The following is a 23,228-nucleotide window of genomic DNA, read 5'->3' as shown; positions in this document are numbered from 1 at the left end:
CACTACTTTACTCATTCAGATCCAGAGAGATGGTCCGTTACTTTCCATGTAGGCATGTAGGGGCTTGGATAATTGCTCCTATTATAACATTGGAATGGCGTTTTTCGGTCTAAAGTGTGGTTTTGCATAAATTTTGTGGCAGGATTCAGTTTAGTAATTTGATGTAATTGCAAAACTGCCTGAAAATGTACACAATCCTGCCATGATTTCAAACTCGTTGCTTAGAAAATTCCACCCTTACCCCCTTAACCACTCCCACCTGACACTGTACATTTCAGAGGTTGCCTCTCTTGTATACGTGGGAAGGTGTGCCTCATCCTACTCATGACACATGGGCACACAGTAGGGAAGAGAGGAGTGTAACGGGTCTGCAGATCCATGGCCACATGCAGTGAAATGGGAGGGACCGGCTTGTCCTCAGCTAGAGGGGAGACTCCAAGCATCTGGAAACCACCCTAAGTGCGCACTAGATATTCTCAATCGTTAGGCTCCATGTAACTCTGTGCCTCTATACCGTCCAACCTTTATTTTACTACAAAATGGTCAGAGATGATGTGGGGATTGGATTGATTCCTGATTTCGGTATATAGATATGGCATTCTATTGGATGGGGATGCAGTTCATATGCATGCAGATGGAATGCCGGCAGTCGAAATACGGACGCCGTAATCCTGCCTCCCAGCATAATGCCAACATCAATACCCCGAAGGACATCAGGATACCGGCGTCGGCATCCCGACCGTCGGGATGCCGAACGTCTGGACGGTGGTAAGTATGCAAAGTTAGCCGGGATTGGGGGGTTAGGATTAGGCACCCCCGGGGGGGAGAGTAGGGTTACACAACCCCACCGGGGAGGGTTAGGGTTAGCCTACAGGAAGGGAGGGGTTAGGGTTAGGCTCCACTGGGGGGGAGGATAGGGTTAGGCACACCCCCGGAAGATTAGGTTTAGGTTGCGGGAATGGGGGGGTTAGGGTTAGTCACCATCGGGGGTAGATTAGGGTTAGGCACCACTAAGGAAGGCTTAGAGTTGGGGGGGGGGAGAGGAGAGAGTTAGGGTCCTTACCTGCGCCTGTCGGGTTTCTGCACCATTTGGCATTTGAGCATCGGTTTTTGAACCGGCGGCATCTCATATCAATTCCGTTTGATGTCATTAACTCATGAACACTCATAGGAGATTTTAGAGGAAGAAACAACCCTAACTTTGATTATTCAACAGGATCGAGATACTATCATGACTATTTACATCTGCGTTCCTTTCTATAACAGTTTCTTATTGTAGATATAAAATTGATACCATAGGCCACTTCTGGAAGCAACCACCCATGTCAGGGTAACTGTGCCACCCTCACCTCATGGGCAGCTGTGGTGGAAGTTCCACACTGGATGTAGTGAAATCACACTAGCACTGATTCTGAGTCGGATGCAGCCGAGTCCGTCTCAGCGCTTTGCCACTGTACCATCTGCGACTTTATGATAACGCCGCTATATGGCCCTTCCCTGGTGTACAGCCGTGCAAGGACAGAGACGTACTGTATACTTTAAGCTTATCTAGAAGGTGAAATACAGCTTGGTGCATCTATAGAGGCCACCATCGGTGCAACATAGAAACTTGCCCCAGCCCTATGCTAGGTGCAGAGTCTCCATCTGAGTATGGACTCCAGTGTGAGCAATGAAGCATCTTTGTAGGTGACCACTTTCAGCTACATGCCTGTGACACTTCCATAAGATGCAGAACCTCTGTGCGTCTGATTAGCCACCTCCTTGTCATCGCCCAGGAACGCCAAATACATTTCTTATACATTTCAGACACTGTGCATCGGAATCAGTACTGTGACTTAGGGGGGAGATGTACTAAGCCTCGGAGAGAGATAAAGTGGACGGAGATAAAGTGCTAATCAATCAGCTCCTAACTGTTACTTTACAGGCTGTGTTCGAAAAATGACAGTTAGGAGCTGATTGCTTGGTACTTTATTTATGTCCACTTTAGCTCTCTCCAAGGCATAGTACATAGACCCCTCTGTGCCCTAACAATCAGGATGCATGTGCGGTGCGACTTAGACACATGAGTGTCGCTCTACCGCGTCCGACATGGGCAGTGCGTGTAACTCGGAATCAGGCCTCTGGGGTCTATTTACTAAGCAGTGTTAGGAGACAAAGTGAAATGAGATAAGGTACCAGCCATTTAGCTCCTAACTGCCATGTCACAGGCTGTGTTTGAAAAATGACAGTTGGGAGCTGATTGGCTGGTACCTTATTTCCTTTCACTTTGTCTACTAACACTGCTTAGTAAATAGACCCCTCTGTGTCATAAGTCATACAGTATGCTCATATGGCAGGAACTGTATAGATTGATTTTACAGTTATTCTAGAGTGATATTCTATTGGGGAGAAAAGACATTTACTGTATCATTGAACTGATTAAGAGGTACTTTTAGAAGTATCAGTAAAGAGCACATTGCTTATTAGGTGAACAACAAAACAATTTCTCTTGTATCCTCATCCACCTATTTGTTCATATAACATTAACTAATTTACAAATGAATTAGAATAGAAGCATTTAATGATAGAAAGCATGTGTACTGCAAGCTTTGAATCATTACATGTACTGTAGTTCTTCATGTTCTCAGTTTCATGTTAACTTTCTCTCAGAAACTACCATGTCTCTTCAGTTTATTTGAAAAACTGGTATTAAAGCAATGAAACATGCATGCAATATATTAACCGCCAATGCACAATCTCACATAAAAGCCATGTTCCCTCTTAGGGTAGTAGCATATAATGACAAAATAAAAGTCCAGTACAGTAGTCTGTAATTTTTAAAAAAAATAAATAGGTTACAAATTGTATAAAGCTTATTTTAAGGTCACTGTTGAAAATTATATAAATGCATTGATACTGTCACAAGTTGAGTATTCTGGAATTGTGTAACTCATTTATTAGCAAATCTAGTGGTAAAAAGTTGGTAATTGAGTGGAATTATTAAAAACAATCAAATAAGCATTTTTGTTCTCCAGTCATCACAAAGTGAACAGTGCAGAGCCGCTGACTAATGTGCAGGGAGTTGTTAGCCGTTAAATGTGCCTTTGAGAAGTGGAGGCACTTCCTACAATGGGTCAAGTACAATGTTACAGTATTTTTGGATCACAAATATCTGTTGTATATGAATATTGCCAAATGGCTTTATTCTTCTCCAGATTTAATTTTACAATCACCTATAGACATGGGTCCAAAAATCTTAAGACTGATGCCCTCTCCCAAAGTTTCTTACACCACCTTTCTGAACCTCTTCCTCTCACTCCGATAATTGCGGCAGGCCTTACCAGAGACCTATCAGTTACACTCAGCTGAAAGCTAAGCCCCTGTGGAAGCTACATCAGACCTGCTCTTTGCACTTAAAGAGCTTAGATGAGCTGTTCTTATTGAGGCTCATTAATATAGAGCGTCAAGCTACTCAAGCATCTCCAAAACCATTAGTATTCTGTCTTGTTTGGTTTGGTGGTCATCACTTATGGAAGATGCCAGAATTTGTAAAGTTCTGTCTAGTCTGTGTCCATAGTAGGAGTCTTAGGGTCAGTCATTTGGGCCTCTCATGCCCCTGCCTATTCATACATTTCCATGGTTCTATATTTCATTGGATTTTATTGTGGACCTTCCTTTATCGAAGCGAAGGGGTTCAACTCTTTTTGGGAAATAGTTGACCAATTCAGAAGAATTTCCCTCCGTCTTGTCTTCACTCTACCAAGAAGTTAGCTACATTGTTCATCCAACATTTCATCCAACATATCTCCAAAATATATGGGGAGTGCATTTTGTTGCCTGGTTTTGTAGGTCATTCTGTGTCATGTTAGAGATCAGGTTGAGTTTTTAATCTGTTTAGCATCCCAAAAATAAAGGCCTGATGAAGAGAGTGAATAAGAGTTTATATATACTGTATATTTCACATTAGCATAATTACTGAGCTATATCTCATCCATAGGCAGAGAATAATACTCAGCATTCTTCATCTGGTACTTTTTTCTTTTGTTTGTATGGTAAACACCCAAAGATCTTTTGACAAACCAAAAGTTGCATTTTCCAATATTAAGGCAACTTCTGCAAATCTTATGGACATCTGGAAAAGACTTAAAACAGCTCTTTGATTAGCAACACTTTCAGGTTTTTTTTTTTTAATCGGCACAGAACAATCTGTAATATGAAAGTTGGGAACAGATTTGGCTATCTTAGGCTGAAGAAATCATATCTGAAATTTTGCCCTAAATATATCAGGCCTTTTAAGATTATTAGAAAATGAAGTTCTGTCTGTTACCAATTGTGTCTACCTGAATCTTTGAAAATTCCTAGAACTTGCAATTGCTCACTTTTGAAACCATGTTTTATTCTAAAAAGTTTCGGTCCAGGGTCAATTCTGGTGCACCCTTAGCCCTTGCTAATGGTCAGTCAATTTTCAGGTTGAAAAAAATTCTAAGCTCCAAGTAAGTGCAAAGACCAATCCATTATCATAACCATTGTAAGAGATATGGGCTCAAAGAGAGGTCTTGGATTCTAGCCAGGACATTAAGGGGGTCATGCAGACCCACTCGCGAGCGGCAGTACGCTCGCAAGTGGGTCGATGTTCCCCAATGCGCATGCGCACGACGGAGGGAGCTCCGTCGTGCGCATGCGCGAGACCCGGCGAGCGAAGGACTTTCCTTCGCTCGGAGTGTCTCACCAAAGGGGGCGTGCTGTCGAAGGTGACTGACAGCACACCCCCTTTGGTGGGCGTGCCGGGGGCGTGCCTGCCAGACGGAGGCGTTCCCATGGGAACGCCTACCGTCTGGGGCCGGCCCCACTGACATCACTAGTGATGTCAGTGGGAGTGATTTTGGCTCTGATAGAGCCAAAATCACTCCAGGGCTTGCGGTTGAGAAACCCGACCACAGGGTTTCACTCGCAAGTCCGATGGTCGCGATGGTCAAGACCATCGCGACCATCTTGTTGGACGCTCATATATGCTGTGGGTGGTGACCCACAGCTATACGAGCGTCCAGGAGGACGCTCCATTTTAATGGAGGTGGGCCCTGATTCAGAGCGAGCGCTCTGGTCAGAGCGTCCGGCTCTGAATCAGGGCCTAAATGCGGACAGAATGAAGAAAACCTTTAATAGAACTAAGAAATCTCAGTATCCCTTGACCTCTGCTGAAGGGGCGTGGGGTAATCTTATAAGTAGTGGCTGTCACTATACAGCTACAGCTGATGCTTAGCAACAGTCGCTGCCTTCCTGTTTGATGATACCACGTTTCTTTTAGCTGTTGGGCCAGTTGTCAGGACATCCTCTTCCATGCTACTCTGCTATACTCAGCTGCTGTGAGTAACTTGGGTTTCATCTCATAACTCATTGGCCAGGACAGTTTAAATAGCCACAATGTCTTCATACCGTTGCTAATGACAGTTCCTATGTACTAAGTAGATGTACCTGTATTTATTGTATAATGATTTTCTGTTGCTGACTCGGATTGATTACTGGATCTCCCTGCTCTCTCTTGTTCTGACCTTGGCTTGTTCCTTATTCTTCCCTTGTCTGCCACCAGCCCTGACCAGCCTGTCCCGGTTTGCATAGTGAACTTTTTTTTGTCTGCCACCAGCCCTGAACCAAATTGCATATCGGCTTATTCCACCAGGCTGCCAGTCCTGACCTTCGGACTGCATCTGACCATGTGCTGTTGGTCTCGTGCTTTGCTTTTAACAGTGTTTGAGTGATTATTGACCCTCTATTTTCCAGTGATCTTATAATAGTGTTATGTCCAATTCTTTACTACTCAGAGACCTGGACACACCAGAGTACCTGTAAGGGTCTCTAGCTTTATTGGAAATACGGCTGCTAAAGGTCAAGCCCTCCTTAATTGATTCTAAAGGTCTTGTCTCCTCCCAAAGGGTATTGCCCTAACAGCATGCAATGCCAATGGAAGAGGAAGTATAATCAATTGCAAAAAGTAACAAAAGTGTGACATGAAATATAGGCAAGATGTGATATACAATTCTATTAGAAAAAGATTAATTAGTAGGCATAAGGCTACTATTTGCAGAGTATAATGCAATAATACTGTAAAATTAAAATTATTAACATGCATCCAAATTTTTCAGAGAAAAGTTTTATTGTTAATTCCACTCTACTTTTAATACCAAATAACTGCAATTATTGGGAACATTTCACTCTTTGATTAATATATTAGTTGAAGCAATTAATTATGGCTAAAAATTCCTAGTAGCAGATCAAGCTGTGATCAAGCTGTGATCCAAAAAGTGTCTTTGTGGTTCAGAGGAGGGAATATGGCTTTTTAAAACTTGAGCTTGCATTACATGCATGCTCAGCAAGCTGCCTGAGGCATTTATAACCTGCATAATCACCAAAATGCTTTATACGGACTCTATTCACTTCTAACGCTTAAGGTACTTTATTACCATTTTGCCGATATATGTATATGGGAATGTTCACCTAAAGGCCACTGATATGACTATAATTTACACTTATAGGCTAATGTCACATGTATATTGTAAAATGCCATATATAATGTGATTTAATTACACATGTGTATAAGAACAGCTTTGAGAAGACGACATGCAGCGTTTTCACAGATAAAGTGAAGTGTTACTGTGTGACAGACTTTTCTGCACTGCTGGTTATCACTGGGGGTGCTTCACCGTGCAGTGATTTTCAGGCTGGGAAATATATATGTGTGACACTAGTTAAGTCTTGTATAAAGACAACATTATTCTCTAAAACTATGTAAGTGCTCATCTCTGACTCAGGAACATCATATTATGAAAAGTATATTATTAGTAATCTCATTGTCTTTGCAGAATTTATTGTATTCTAGTGAATGCACTGTTTACATAATGATTACTTGTTAGTGGCCTTTAATGTTACTCATTCCCTTGTAATATCCGATACAGTGTTACTTGGATGTTTGATAATTGTTTCACTACAGTGTTATTTCTTTCCAATGCAGGTTGTAGTCAACGCTTTGGTTGGTGCAATTCCTTCCATTATGAATGTTTTGCTGGTTTGCCTGATCTTCTGGCTGATTTTCAGTATTATGGGTGTCAACCTGTTTGCCGGCAAATACTACTATTGTTACAATGAGACAGCAGAAGACAGATTCTCAATAGATGAAGTGAACAATAAGTCAGATTGTGACAACCTTATTTATCAAAACTATTCGGAAGTCAGATGGAAAAATGTAAAAATAAATTTTGACAACGTTGGAGCTGGATACCTTGCTCTGCTTCAAATAGTAAGCTCTTTTTATGTCTTTAGTGATTTTTAGTTATTTTTATTAGTGTTATTATTAATATTATTATTATCATGGTTTTTTAAATAATAGCTTGAATTATGAAGTACTTTTTTAATGTACTTTTTTCAATGTCCATTCGTAATACCCTCCAAACTACTCTCTTTAACATCCTCTCTTGGCCTCTCCCAATGGACTGACTCCTCTACTCATCAGGAGGGCCACTGTCTTGATCTTGTATTCACCAGACTATGCTCAGTTTCTGATTTCACTAATGCTCCTTTCCCTCTCTCAGATCATAACCTTATCACCTGCACACTTTCCTCCATTACATCAACATCATTGAAATCAACCAAACCTAAACCCAAAACCCGTAGAAATATTAATGCCATTAACCTTCAACAACTATCTACCTCTCTAAAACAACAGCTTTCGCCAATTTCTACATTCACTTCTCCTGAGACTGCTGCATCACACCTAAACCAGATTCTAGAAAAAGCCCTCGATGAAGTAGCTCCAGCTACCCATCACACACCACGTAGAGTTAGACGTCAACCGTGGCATTCTAGCTTAACAAGGCATCTACAAAAACTCGTAAAGTTGAGCGTCAGTGGCGAAAGTCTAATACTCCAAGTGACTTCCTCACATATAAGACTATCTACAACTCTTATCGTACTGCTCTGGACACTGCCAAACAAACATATTTCCAATCTCTAATCTCTGCTCAAGCTTTTAATCCAAAGCGACTTTTTAATACATTTAAACTGCTTCTTACCCCTCCATCACCCAAACCACCTGCTACTATCTGTGCACAAGATCTTGCTTCCTATTTTAGGGACAAGATTGATAAGATCCGAAATGAAATAGTAGGCTCTTCCTCAGCTAGTGACCTGCTCAATTCCCTACCTGAACCCTTTGGCACATTCTCCTCATTTAATCTCACAAACAAAGATGAAGTATCTACACTCTTCTCATCCTCCTACTCTATTACCTCTCCTCTAGATCCTATACCCTCACAAATCAGTAAAGCTTTGTCTCCTGTGCTTATCCCAACCCTAACTAAAATCTGTAATCTCTCTCTCTCTACTGGCAACTTTCCATCACTGTTCAAGCACGCAGTGATTACTCCCATTCTGAAAAAACAAAATTCTGACCCTAGTATGCTCTCAAATTATTGTCCTATCTCCCAGCTCCCATGCCCCTCCAAGCTACTTGAGAGACTTGTTTACACCCGCCTCACACACTTTCTTAACTCACACAACTTATTGGACCCGCTTCAATCCGGCTTTCGTTCCCAACACTCCACAGAGACAGCACTGACTAAGGTAGTAAATGATCTTGTCACTGCCAAGGCTAAAGGCCATTATTCACTTCTAATTCTTCTAGATCTCTCTGCTGCTTTTGACACTGTTGACCACTCTCTTCTCATACAAACACTACAATCCATAGGTCTTAAGGGCACAGCTCTTTCTTGGTTTTCTTCCTACCTATCTGATCGCTCTTTTACTGTTCATTTTTCTGATTCTGCCTCCTCTTCGCTACCTCTATTTGTTGGAGTACCGCAAGGCTCTGTCTTAGGTCCTCTGCTATTCTCAATCTATACCACCTCTCTTGGCAAACTAATCAGCTCTTTTGGATTTCAGTACCATCTGTATGCGGATGATGCTCAAATCTACCTATCCTCTCCAGATTTATCTCCATCTGTATTGGTCCGTGTCACTGAATGTCTTTCTGCCATTTCATCTTGGATGTCATCTCGCCACCTGAAACGTAATATTTCTAAAACAGCATTAATTATATTTCCACCGGCCAATAACAGTTACCAACCTGATCTCTCTATCACTGTTGATACCTCGACCATCCACCCCGCCCCACAAGCTCGCTGCCTTGGTGTCATCCTTGACTCTGAACTGTCCTTTGTTCCCCACATTCAATCTGTCTCAAAATCATGTTACATACACTTAAAAAACATATTCAAAATTCAACCATATCTCACACAAGATACTGCAAAAACTCTAATCCATGCACTTATTATTTCCCGCATTGACTGTTGCAATAGCCTCCTTACTGGTTTTCCCAAAAACAGGCTATCACCATTACAATCCATTATGAATGCAGCTGCAAGGCTTATCTTCCTTGCAAAACGTTCTTCTTCTGCTGCCCCGCTCTGTCAGTCCCTCCATTGGTTGCCGGTTTTCTACCGTATTCAATACAAAATACTTTCACTTACACATAAGGCTATTAACCAAACCACACCAACATACATCTCTTCACTCATCTCAAAATATCTCCCAACCCGACCTCTCCGCTCAGCACAAGATCTGCGTCTCTCATCCCCATGCATTACTTGCTCCCATTCACGGTTACAGGACTTTCTTCGCGCTGCACCCACTCTATGGAATGAACTACCTCGCACAATAAGACTTTCATCTAGTCTCCAATCCTTCAAGCGATCCCTGAAAACTCACCTCTTCAGGCAAGCTTATCAAATTCCAGAACCTCCCACATAACCTTCATAGCTTCCATATCTAATTACATTCCCTTTTTACAGTCCACACACAATCTCACACATTGTCTTTGTCTCACATCCTCATGACATTTGGTCGACATTCCTGTGTGACTGGATCATGCAGCCAACCAAGAAACTGTGCATTCTGGCAGGACCAAATGCAATATATAGCACCTATCCTTGTGTATCAATGCCTATTTCCCGATAGATTGTAAGCTTGCGAGCAGGGCCTTCCTACCTATATATCTGTCTGTTATTACCCAGTTTTGTTCTATTAATGTTTACAATTGTAAAGCGCAACGGAATATGCTGCGCTATATAAGAAACTGTTAATAAATTTAAAAAAAATAAATAAATACCACCTTTCTTGTAAGTGTAAGAGAGTTTTTCGGGTATATTTACTAAAGTGAGAGTTTTTAGAAGTGAAGATGTTGCCCATAGCAGGTGCTAGTAAATGTTACGTAGAATCTGATTGGTTGCTATGGGCAACATCTCCACTTCTAAAAACTCTAAAAACTCTCACTTTAGTAAATATACCCCTTTGTGTATGTCTGACTTCCCTATTTAATTAAGTATGACTGTGGAGTCTATTTATGAATCTGCGGCGATAAGAGAAGCCCTGTCTCCAATTTAGGGCCTCACTCGTCCTCCACAGCGAAGGGGTTAATAATATATCCAGTGCCTAAAGTGGTTCTAGAGAAGTGGTGGAACTCAACCTCCCCCTTGGCTCTTTTTTTAAAAAAGGGGTGCGCTTCGAAAGAAAGGGGCGTGGTCACACAATAATATTCCCAATTCAAATTATGCCACACAGTAGCACAATCTTGATTCACCACTGATTCACATTACACCACATAGTAGTGTCCCTTATTCATGTATGACACACAGCAGTGCCCCTTTTACACAATGCCCACATTTGTGCCCCTTATACACAATGCCCACAGTAGTAGTGCCCCTAATACACATAATGCCCAAAGTAGTAGTGCCCCTTATACAATGCCCACAGCAGTATTGCCCCTTACACATAATGCCCACAGCAGTAGTGCCCCTTATGCAATGCTTATTGTAGTGGTGTCCCTTATGCAGTGCCCCCAGTAGTGGTGCCCCTTATGCAGTGCCCCCAGTAGTGGTAGTGCCCCTTATGCAGTGCCCCCAGTAGTGGTAGTTCCCCTTATGCAGTGCCCTCAGTAGTGGTAGTGCCCCTTATGCAGTGCCCACAGTGGTAGTGTCCCTTATGCAGTGCTCACAGTGATAGTGCCCCTTATTCAGTGCCCCCAATAGTGGTGCCCCTTATGCAGTGCCCCTAGTAGTGGTAGTGCCCCTTATGCAGTGCCCACAGTGGTAGTATCCCTTATTCAGTGACCCCAGTAGTGGTGCCCCTTATGCAGTGCCCCCAGTAGTGGTAGTGCCCCTTATGCAGTGCCTACGGTTAGTGCCCCTTATGCAGTGCCCTCAGTAGTGGTACCCCTCATGCAGTGCCCCTAGCAGTGGTAGTGCCCCTTATGCAGTCCCCACAGTGGTAGTATCCCTTATTCAGTGACCCCAGTAGTGGTAGTGCCCCTTATGCAGTGCCCCCAGTAGTGGTAGTGCCCCTTATGCAGTGCCCCCAGTAGTGGTAATGCCCCTTATGCAGTGCCTGCAGTTAGTGCCCCTTATGCAGTGCCCACAGTGATAGTACCCCTTATTCAGTGCCCCCAATAGTGGTGCCCCTTATGCAGTGCCCTCAGCAGTGGTGCCCCTAGTAGTGGTAGTGCCCCTTATGCAGTGACCACAGTGGTAGTATCCCTTATTCAGTGACCCCAGTAGTGGTGCTCCTTATGCAGTGTCCCCAGTAGTGGTAGTGCCCCTTATGCAGTGTCCCCAGTAGTGGTAGTGCCCCTTTTGCAGTGCCCCCTGGAGTGGTGCCCCCTGTAGTAATGCCCCCTGAGTAATGCCCCCAGAAGTTATGCCCCCTATAGTAAAGCAGCTTACACAAAACAAAACCCAACAACAATACTTACCTTAAGCCCTGCTTCTGCATTCGCTGCTATCCGGTCCGCCTGCCTGCTCCTCTGAACTATGGGAGAGACATCATGACGTCTCTCCCATAGTGCCCTTGGGGGGGTGGGGGGGGGGCTGGAAGCTGGAGCTCAATATTGAGCTCCAGTCTCCGGCTGCCACTAGCGCTGAAGGAGCCGGGCGCCCACTGGTAGAAAAATTTCCGCAGCCGCCCGGCAAATGGAGCCTCCCTGCGAGGCTGAGGTGGGAAATAGTTCCGTCTCCTTATAGACCATTCTGGCCCACTTTAACCCCTGAATATATCCTTGCGAGAAGACCAACAGAAGAACCGTTTATTATAAATAAAGCGCCACACGGTTTTACCACATTTATTATTTCTGTTCCTATATGTTTTTTGGTGTAAAACAAGAGCAAAACAGGGGCCGCATTATTTGTTTGAAGCACTTTTTGTCAATTCCCACCTCTTGTCTGTAGGATGGTATTGGGATAGAAATGGCTCTAAGCACTCTTTCACCAAAAGGAGAGTTTAAATCTGAAGTTAAGGGGGCTAGACTCTAAATGTGACTTGGAGACAGCTAACTAGAACTTATTCTTCAATTTCAATGATCCAGTCCAGCAACTACAGTACATGGCAATGAACAACTGTTACTTGATTTTAGCTAAACTAGGTGGACGATTATCATGTTTGTTGTAAACTCCATTCTTCCACACTAGCAAAGCACACAAGTGATCCATTTAGACTAAAATCACTGTTCCCTGCAAATAAAATCAGTGAAAGTAAGGGCAGTGGTGCTACATATGGCAGTTCTACAGCTTTCCTTAATATTTTCATAGTATTCTTGGACTAAAAGAGGACTAGAGCATCCTGTTTTTCTTCTTATGTCATTGATATGTAAACATCCATATAACTAATGTATTTGTGTCAGTCTTATTTGTCCTGATAAGTGCTTATTTCAACTATGTTTTAACTTTTAGGCTACGTTTAAGGGATGGATGGATATAATGTACGCAGCAGTAGACGCTAGAAAGGTGAGACATACTGTCATGTAGGATATGATTTCCGACCGTGTCTATTGCATGAACTATGATAGCCTTCAGAAAGACCCTATGCAATGGGGTTCTATAAGTTACATCCACCTAACCCTGCTATCATATATGGCAGCAGGTAAGTGAAGTTACACAAAAACGCTCTAGAAAAATGTCTACCATGGATATTTATTTCATTTATGTTGTTTATATCATTAATTTACTATATAAAGGATAAAGGGACTTTAGGTAATGTAATACAAAGACTATAACTTTGCATGCATTCCTAAAGGAAGGTGGTCTCATATTACGCATCTCCTATAAGCCGTATAGGGGATACATAAAAAGATGTACACATGTTTGTGAATATGCATAAGAACACTGCAAAAATTAATTTAGTGCAATTATTTTTTAATTCGTTATTTGTTCATTTACTGCAACACCCCATTTCTGTGCTCAAGGAAAGGAGGTTATAATATACAGATGTGCCTATACAATGTCACTGACCGTTGTCTTGTCGGCCACACTTCATTCACCTGAGTATTCTGTGTCTGGCTGTCCATGGGCGTCAATGTTGAGTTCTTCCACTCAGGATGACTCGGGAGACCCGTTTTACTCTCACCAATCTATTTAAAAATGTTCCACCTCACAGCTACTTTGCTGCAAAAGACACTGTGGTGCATTTGATTTTGGTGGAAGGGAAAGAGTGATATTGGCAGAAAATAATTAACAACAGTGAGGGTAACTCACATGAACACTGTAACAGGAAAAGCAGTTGAATAAACATTAAAATAAACAATAAGGTGTGAATTAAAAATTCTGCATAAATACAATGAATGCACAAGATAATGAAAGAACCACAATTTGCTCTGATTAAACTGTTTTATCTGGATGTCTCTCCATATATACTTCTCTCACAAATGTATAAGCCTGTCTGACAGAATACAGATCTTAACAAAACTAAACAGTAGTACACTACATATAACTAAGATTTAATCCTGATGAAGTCTGGGAGAGCTTAGTCGGTGCCGTTGTTGCGCTTTTGAAGTAGGACCCAGGCCCTCTGAAGTGTATGGCAGTAATGTAAAGTGTCTCCTCCTTTGGATGTGCTATATTCACCCCCGAATATATGTTTTGCATTGGTGGGAGACTCTTGCTCCTTCCTGCCAAGGTCACATCATTGCCCACTTCCTCCAAGGCCTGACTCTCCTGGCACAAATACATGATCACAGCTACAGCCGCCATGTTCTCCAAGATTCTGGCCAGTGCCATTTTGGCTGTGTTCGGATGCCATACTGAAATGTATTTATTTTCCCCTTGAGTTCTAATTAAATCGGTAATGCTCCTCAGGCAGCTTTCTATGCAGTGAAACTGACTTTTTTCTTAATGAAACTTTTTTTTTTATTTTTTTAAATATTAGTAAAAAACTGTTAACATTTTTTTTTACTTGAATTACCAGTTTCAATTGTCTTTCATAGAATAAAAATGTCGCCATGCATGAATGATTATAGAGCATGAAATAAATGTAATAAAACAACCATTAAGTTTATATCTTTTTCAAGTAAAATAATGCTCAATAAATGACAGTTTAAATTATGTTAAATATACTCTCACAGCTCTTTCAAGTCTATAGTGTGACTGAAAGAAATTAAGAGATACTGTATATTGGACTGAGATGCCAATGTGACTGAAAGGGCGTGGCTAGGAGGCGTACCCAATAGTGATATTCCTCTCATAAGTCACCAAAGTGGGTAGTGGCTGGAAAGTACTTTTGTACAGATGTATCCACGTATATCTATCCTCCGTGCTCTGCAAGTCGCGTTACACATAACGCGTGAGTGTCGGATGACTCAGTGGTGCAGAGCATTTTTTTGAGCAACCTTTTCCCTTCTAATGCATCTAATTCACAAAGAAATGCGAATGGAACGCACAAACAACTTTTGCAGATTAAAATGATATGCAGTATGCCTATATTCTGTGTGCGACTGCAGGTGTATCTGCATGCAAAATGCTATGTTACATTGTCAGCGGCTGTGACAATGTAACGTAGCATTTCGCATGCACATACAGCCATAGTTGCACACAGAATATAACATGTCGCATGTCTTTTTAATCAGCAGAAGCTATTTGTTCGTTCTTATATGCAGGGTTTGCACTTAGCGCTGCACCTATGTGGGATTGCTGATGTGCTGGAAGAAAAAAAAAAGAGAACTCTGCAACCTAAAGTGGTAGTATTCCTCGTTTAAAATATTGGACACACAAGGGTCTATTTACTAAGCTTTGTTAGGAAATAAAGTGAACAGTGATAAGGTACCAGCCAATCAGCTCCTAACTGCCATGTCACAGGCTGTGTTTGAAAAATGGCAGTTAGGAGCTGATTGGCTGGTACCTTATCACAGTTCACTTTATCTCCTAACATTGCTCCGTAAATAGACCCCACAGTGTTCCTATAAAGTATAAATGAATGAAGTAGGGGTGAACCATCCACCTTGTCGATGGTGGGTGTGTGTTCTTTGGGAGATTAGATGGCTCCTTTAGGGTGCCTCTTTCTATAGTGTATATTATGCCAAGTGTCCCTACTACACCTCTGGTGTGACAACTTCTTTGTTTTGATTTGGGATGTCAGAGTGCACTTTTAGGGGTTCTCTTTCCGTATGTACTTTAAGTGCATACGTCTCCCTTATTGAATGTGGTGTGTCTCTGTGCAGTTTGGCCCTGTTGACATAGGCAGAGGCGGCGTCCTGCACTTGTAGCTTACCGGTAAGCGATGTAGTCGGTGCTCTGTCAGTCCAGTGGAGTTGAAATCCAGTCTGCCCCTTTCTTTTTCGGGTGTCCCTGCTGCCAATTCACATGGTGAATAGACATCCCTGGGTGAGGCACCTGGGTGAGGTACCTGTGGGTGGTGGGTCCAAATGTTCAATCCAGTGTGCAAAGCCTGCTCCTTTCCTTATGGCGCTTGTCCCTGGGTGTGCTCTCGCTTGTCCTAAGAGAGCCTCCACGGTCCTGTGGGGCAATCCTAAAACTGTTGGTTAGATGGACACTGTAGGGAGATTTGATGGAAGTGTGCAGAGTTCGGTGTGTGCTGCCTTTGATCATCACTCACGCAACAGTCAAAGGGAATCCCTGCGATCCGGTGGGGATCTTCAGGCACTGCCGGTCAGGTGGTTTCAGAGGAGTTCTGTGTTGGTAGTGTCTAAGGGGTCTATTTACTAAGCAATGTTAGGAGACAGAGTGAAAAGTGATAAGTCAGTGAAAAGGTGCCAGCCAATCAGCTCCCAACTGTCATTTTTCAAACATTGCCTGTGAGATGGCAGTTGGGAGCTGATTGGCTGGCACCTTATCACAGACTTATAACTTTTCACTCTGTCTCATAACGCTGCTTAGTAAATAGACCCCTAAATCCCCTTCACTGAGAGAACCCTGATGTCATCAGCCAGTGTCCAGCATCATTCCCTACCATCCAAGTGGGCATAGAGGGGGAATATAACCATGTGGTGAGCAGTGCCGTATCTGGACGGCAGGGTGCCCTGTGCAGCACTGCCGCCCCTCTCACGCCCCCCGCCCCCCTCCTCCCCATGACCTTGCCGTCCAGGTGACGGAGGGTGGGTGGTATCTTCCACCGTTGTTATTCTGCACCGCTCACCACTGCTGGAGATCTCTTTCTGCAGACCTCCGGCGCCGGGAAAGGGGTGTGGCCGGTGACCCTGGAGGCTTCCGCCCTGTGCAGAGGCACCGGTCGCACCACCCTCCCTACAGCCCTGGTGGCGCGTGTAGCAAGCCTCTAAAGCTTTGCGAGCGCAGCGAGCCCGCGAGTGGACAACTTTCTTCTTTAAGTGGGGACAACTTACTTGTTTAGCCGGCCTTCATGGGCATGAACTGCACTTCCGCCCTCGCTCACGTTACTTCCAGGTCCCTAGCATGAAGGGGAAATTAGCTCTACCATTCTTGTGTTAGTGTCTCTCCGTCAGTGTGTGCCGACGCTGCTGCTGTGATTGTCTATCTGGCTTCACTGATCATTTCCAAGGCATTTCGGGCAATTGTGGCCGTTGTCAAGGATAGGGGTGTGTCTAAGGAGACGTGCTTTATGCTGGCTCTATCCAATAAGGATAGTGTGGGCATATTTTGCTGCCTTGCAGTTTTCTGCGATCTTGTGTGCGGATGATGAATCTTAATGAAATAGAAATAGATGAATAAACCACCAGTATGTATAAAAGGAGAATATATAGCATGTTTGTCCTCATTTATCTATTGTGATGCGCACAAGTTATACAAGCTCCTTATTCCATATTTGTATTTGGTGCTGGTATAATGAATCTAGAAGTCCTGGGCTATGACGATTCTATAGTCCCTTATGTGCTGTTCCTTATTATGCTATTCTTGGTAGTATCTGTAATGAGATCCCTGGTGATAACTGGCATAAAAAATGTGTATTGAACTGTTGATAATTAGAACTGTGTGCTGGACATTAGAGTCGATACGGTATGGTGAGTCTGCGACCAGAATGTAACTTTCAGTGTAAAATATGGAGTTTGATAGGCTAATTCTGTCACTGGTGTTAAGGTAATCTTATGTGGTGAAATTTATGATTTCATATTATCATCTAGTCTGTATTAAGTCCAAAATTCTAGGTTATTATTATTCTATCCATATATATTCGTATAAGGATATCTTGATTATTTACACTAATGTGCTGTAATTGAACTCAATATTAAGTCCTCTGGATGCCATAGTTTTCACAGTGAATATCCATTTAATTTCATTCTTATCTATGCGTCCTATTCGCATCAGATTTGAAAGGAAATAATCACACAAAAGACGCTCAGCGCTACAGTCGCGCCACACCATGGTGCGACTAGAAGGGCTGTTTAACCCTGCAAGGAGAGTAGACGTACAGTATGAGGACACATCTGTAGTTACAGTTTGAGATCAGCCAAGTTTCCGTTCAGATCCTCACGGTCAGCTAAGTGCTGCCGGGTAACTCTGTGGCTCTTTACTGGGTGTCAGAGGCTCATAAAAAGTCATATATCATTTTTCTGTACAAAGCTTTCAGAGGGAAAATGCAGCAGGATAAAGCAGTCAAACAATTATGGTTATCTATTTCTACAGTCTATTCTAGAGGAATACTGTAGCTTGGAGTAACCGAGGCAGAAGATCTCTAAAAGTGGGATATCCCTTTGGCCCTCCACACTATTACTTCACTGAACCATTGGGTATAGAGAGACCTGTGCAGCTAATCTTTACTTTTAACAGGAAAGGGAATAAATTCAGAGCACTGACTGAAATAAAAAGTCCTACTTATATGTCTGCCCTCTCATAGTAGTCTATTACCAAACACATGTAGCGCAGACCACAAAGGGTGCCATTGTACCATTGTTTTTGTGGAGGACTGGACATAAAAATAGGCTATTAAAAACAATTTCAGAAGCATTAACAACTACATCTAGTGACCATCCTGGTTCAGCTGGTAACATTTGGTGCCAGGCAGACGACTTGAAAATCAATGAAGGTTTTAAGGTCTGCAGAATTACTTTTTTCACAATATTATTATTGTTATTAATATTATTATTAAGCTTTATTTATAGGGCGCCGAATATGGTCTGCAGCACGATACAGAGGGCAAATGACAAGACAGTACATGGTAACACAGTACATACAATAAGCAATACAGTATACTATTAACAAATAACACTACAACTCTCAATAAAGCTCCTGATGCCAGTGGGCAAGGGGAATATTATAAGCTGAAACCTGTACCCATATGCTAGGGAGCAACTAACAGGTTTAGAGCCACTGCAAGAGGATACAAAGGAAAGACAAAGATAAAGTGGAGTCCTGCTCAGAGAGTCCAAGGAGGATTGGAGCTGGTGAGCAAGAGTTGTAGATGATGAGACAGGAGGGAGGAGGGCCCTGCTCATAGGAGCTCACATGTAAGTAGAAGATCAGCGTTTCTAGGCACCAGGGAGAAAAAAAAAAATCACCTTTAGCACTTTCCAACTGTCTTTTTATGTAGCATTACCCAGACAAAATATAGAGATAATGCAATGAAAGGGTTATTAATGAGCAAACTAGGAGCAAAGGGCCTGATTCAGACCCACTCGCGAGTGGCTGTCCACTCGCAAGTGGGTCGATGTTCTGCACTGAGCATGCGCACGACGGCGGGAGCTCCGACGTGCGCATGCGCCAGACGCGACGAGCGAAGGACTTTCCTTCGCTCGTTGTGTCTGATCAAAGGGGGCGTGCTATCGATGTTGATTGACAGCACGCCCCCTTTGGTGGGCGTGCCGGGGGCGTGCCTCCCTGACGGGGGCGTTCCTAAGGGAACGCCTACCGTCAGAAGCCGGCCCACTGACATCACTAGTGATGTCAGTGGGAGTGATTTTGGCTCTGATAGAGCCAAAATCACTCCGGGCCTTGCGGTTGAAAACCTCAACCGCAGGCTCCGGCTCGCAGTTTCGATGGTCGCGATGGTCAAGACCATCGCGGCCATCAAACTGCACGCTCGTATAGGCTGTGGGTGGTGACCCACAGCTATACGAGCGTCCAGGAGGACGCTCCATAGTTATGGAGGACGGCCCTCATTCAGAGCGTGCGCTCTGCTCAGAGCGTACGGCTCTGAATGAGGGCCAAAGTCAACTTTCCACTGGCTCCGCATCATCACCAGCTCACAGTTCATAACTTTGCTATGCTGCTTAAACTGGGAATAATATTTAACTACTTTGTGTACCTCACTTTAGTACCTCACTGTAATGAACTTCACTTTTTTTCAAGATAAGGTTTCCTTTCTGAAGAATATTTAAATAGGCTAAATGTCTTCTTTATTTTAAGAACATTATAAAATGAAAAAAAAAGAAAAACCCATAAAATGACCGGTTTCCTGCACTTTATTTTATGCAGTTACTGCCACCCCAGAATGTCATACTGTGCCAAAGATTTTTTAAACTCACAGGTATATTTATACTAAATATGTTCACTTCAGGCAATATTTGACTCAATTTCTATTATCCAGAAAATCACTTATTTCACCAAAAAAAATTCACAATCTTTCTGAGACTTTTGGTGGAATGTATCTAAACCTTCTAAAGAGTGGAGAAGTTACGCATGCGCCCAATCAGTTCTAGCTACAATTTATCATATAAATTATGTGAAATGATAGGTAGAAGCTCATTATTGCTATGGACAACTACTCCACCTGTCCATGTTTTCAGTCTTTAGAAGTTTTGTTTCATTTATCCCCTTTGTCACTGAAAGAACAAAAGCAAATCATAAAAACCATAACGAAACCCATAAAAAAATCTTGTATACATTCCACTAATAGCCATATTACATGGTTATCATTTTGATGATATGTTTGATTGCAAATTTTAAATAAATTTAATGTGTGTTTGAATGTACTGTCACAATGTTCCATATACTGAACATCCTTCGTTCTTTGGGACCTTAAAGTGTGCAGTCTTTTTTATGGATCACTTTGTTATATTAGTTATAATATTTTTATATTAATATTATCTACGTTTGTATCTTAAATGTGTTTTAGGGCTTCTGTTTTAATGCTGTATATTTACACAATATCTCTGTTTTGTAGGTCGGCTCTCAGCCACACTACGAAGACAGCATCTATATGTACATTTATTTTGTCATTTTTATCATCTTTGGCTCTTTCTTCACCCTCAATTTATTCATTGGTGTCATCATTGATAATTTCAATCAACAAAAGAAAAAGATAAGTACTTTATTTATTGAAAACTGCAAGCTTGTATATTTGAATAAGTAATTTTTTCCCATATTGATCATGGAAGAGCAAATCACATTGTAATCAGCCAAGTGAGCAGAAGACCACGGGGTAAATGTAATAGAGTGCGAGTTTGTCAAATGTCAGAGTTTCCTGCGAGAACCCGTTGAGATTGGATTCACCGTATGTAGTAGACTGTGTGACGTTCACAGATACTTAGGTGGCCACCTGGACTTAACTCGAGATAGCAGAGGCTTACAAGGTTAACCTAGGGCCACTAGATGTTATGCGACTCAGTGGCGTAACTATCGCCCCCGCGGTGGCTTGGGGGCGCGGAGGCTTGTGGGCGGAGGTGGCTGCAGATTCCATACGGACTAGCCGTCCTCATGAAATCTACAGAAAACAGCCCTCCCAAAATGTCCGCCGCCTAGGACAAGACATATGCTAGAGGTCCTACTGGACCTCTAGCATCTGTTAGTCACCCAGGCAGGGCGGTAGTGTGGATGGCACAAAAGTGCCATCCGCACTACACTACTAGCAACAAACACACAGCCGCCGGCGCCGGCAGCTGTATGTTTGTTTTAGAAGCCGATGAGAGTCTGTCAGACTCTCATTGGCTGCTGCGCCCACTGCGGGAGCCAGACTTCCGGCACCTGCAGTGAGTGATGGGAGAGACGTCATGATGTCTCTCCCATCATGCAGAGCGGGTCGGCCCGGTAGGACGCTGCACGGAGGAGCATGCCGGAGTGGGGATCAAGGTAAGCGGAGTTTTCTTTTCTTTGTGTGTGTGTCTGGCTGGGGGGAAGAACGGACTACTACTAAGGGCACTGGGGGGGGGGGACTACCACCACCAAGGGCACTGCTGGGGGCGAGGATGGACTACTACTAAGGGCACTGGGGGGGGGACTACCACCACTAAGGGCACTGCTGGGGGGGATGACTACCACTAAGGGCACTGCTGGGGGGGAGGACTGACTACTACTAAGGGCACTGGGGGGGGACTACTGCTACTAAGGGCAGTGCTGGGGGGGAGGACTACTACTAAGGGCACTGCTGGGGGGACTACTACTAAGGGCACTGCTGGGGGGAACTACTACTAAGGGCACTGCTGGGGGTACTACTAGGAGCACTGCACATTGGTGGGACCACTACTGGGGGATACTGCATAGAGGGGGATTACTACTAGGGGCACTGCTAGGTGGGACTACTACTGGGGGCACTGCTGGGTGGGACTACTACTGGGGGCACTGCTGGGGGGCTACTACTGGGGGGCATTGTTGGGGGGACTACAACTGGGGGCACTGCTGGACTACTGGGGGGCATTCCTGGGGGGGACTACTACTGGGGGCACTACTGGGAGGACTACTACTGGGTGCAATCCTGGGGGGGGCTACTGAGGGCACTGCTGGGGGGGACTGCTACTGAGGGCACTGCTGGGGGGATTACTACTGGGGGCATTGCTGGGGGGGCTACTCCTGGGGGCGTTTCTGGGGGGGCTACTACTGGGGGTGTTGCTGGGGGGACTACTACTGGAGGCATTTCTGGGGGGGACTACTACTGGAGGCATTGCTGGGGGGGACTACTACTGGGGGCACTGCACTGGTGGGACCATTACTGGGGGCACTGCACTAGTGGGACTACAACTGAGGGCACTGCATCGGTGGGGATTACTGCTGGGGGCACTGCATTGGTGGGGATTACTGCTGGGGCCAGTGCATAGGTGGGGGACTACTACTGGGGGCATTGCTGGGGGAGGACTACTACTGGAGGCTCTGCTGGGGTGACTACTACTGGGGGAACTGCTGGGGGGTTAGGACTTGGGGCACTATATAAGGGGGACTACTACTGGGGGCATTATGTAAGGGGCACTGCATAGGGGGACCACTACCTGGGGTACTGCATAGGGGGACCACTACTGGGGGCACTGTATAAGACCCCTGACAATGAGCAGGTAATTTAAAAGTAATTAGAAGCCTTACTGAGGGGCATAAAATGGTGTCAGGGGGCAAATATGTAAGTAGCACTTTGGTAATAGGCATTACAGTGTGTGGCATAATGTTTAATGGGCATTACGGTGTGTGGAATAATGTGTAAGGGGCATTACGGTGTGCGGCATGATGTGTAATGGGCATTACTACAAGGAGGAAAAATACTGTAAACTGCCTAGGGCGGTGGGGGCACATTTTGAACTTTTGCACTGGGAGCCAAATTGCATATAAATGGCCCTGTAATGATTTTACCAAAATGCCATGGCTTCAGAAACATTTTTGGCAGGGGGAAGCAAAATTTATAGTTACGCTACTGATGCGACTGATGGAGATATGGCTTTAAGAGCCGAGGTGGCAACAGGCTATGGTGCGACCTTGTGGGCCGAGGTGCAGCTAGACAGCCGGGGTGCGGCTTTGAGAGCCGAGATGGTAAAAGGCTGAGATGCGGCCTTGTGGGCCGAGGTGCTGCTAGACAGGGTGCAGCTTTGAGAGCCGAGATAGTAACAGACTGAGGTGCAGTCTTGTGGCCGAGGTGCGACTGATAGCCGGGATGTGGCTTTGAGAGCCGAAGTGGCAACAGGCTAAGATGCGACCTTGTGGGCCGAGGTACGGCTACACAGTCGGGGTGCGGCTTTGAGAGCCGAGATAGTAACAGACTGAGGTGCAGTCTTGTGGCTGAGGTGTAGCTGATAGCCGGAGTGTGGCTTTGAGAGC

At 44.0% G+C, this 23,228-nt stretch overlaps 1 protein-coding gene across 1 annotated transcript in view; it reads left to right on the top strand.

Annotated features, from left to right (window-relative positions):
• The window catches only part of SCN8A (sodium voltage-gated channel alpha subunit 8), a 181,112-nt gene that overhangs the window by 136,749 nt on the left and 21,135 nt on the right, over window positions 1-23,228 (top strand). The window contains exons 21-23 of the mRNA XM_088465943.1: window positions 6,986-7,270; window positions 12,747-12,800; window positions 20,380-20,517. Coding sequence (XP_088322069.1) covers window positions 6,986-7,270; window positions 12,747-12,800; window positions 20,380-20,517 — 477 coding nt within the window. The remainder of the gene's footprint in view (window positions 1-6,985; window positions 7,271-12,746; window positions 12,801-20,379; window positions 20,518-23,228) is intronic.

Source organism: Taudactylus pleione, unplaced genomic scaffold (assembly GCF_031769625.1).
Source record: "Taudactylus pleione unplaced genomic scaffold, aTauple2 ptg000065l, whole genome shotgun sequence".
Classification (NCBI taxonomy): Eukaryota; Metazoa; Chordata; class Amphibia; order Anura; family Myobatrachidae; genus Taudactylus; species Taudactylus pleione.
The sequence above is the reverse complement of the archived record's forward strand: the minus strand, read 5'-3'. Positions and strand labels throughout refer to the sequence as shown.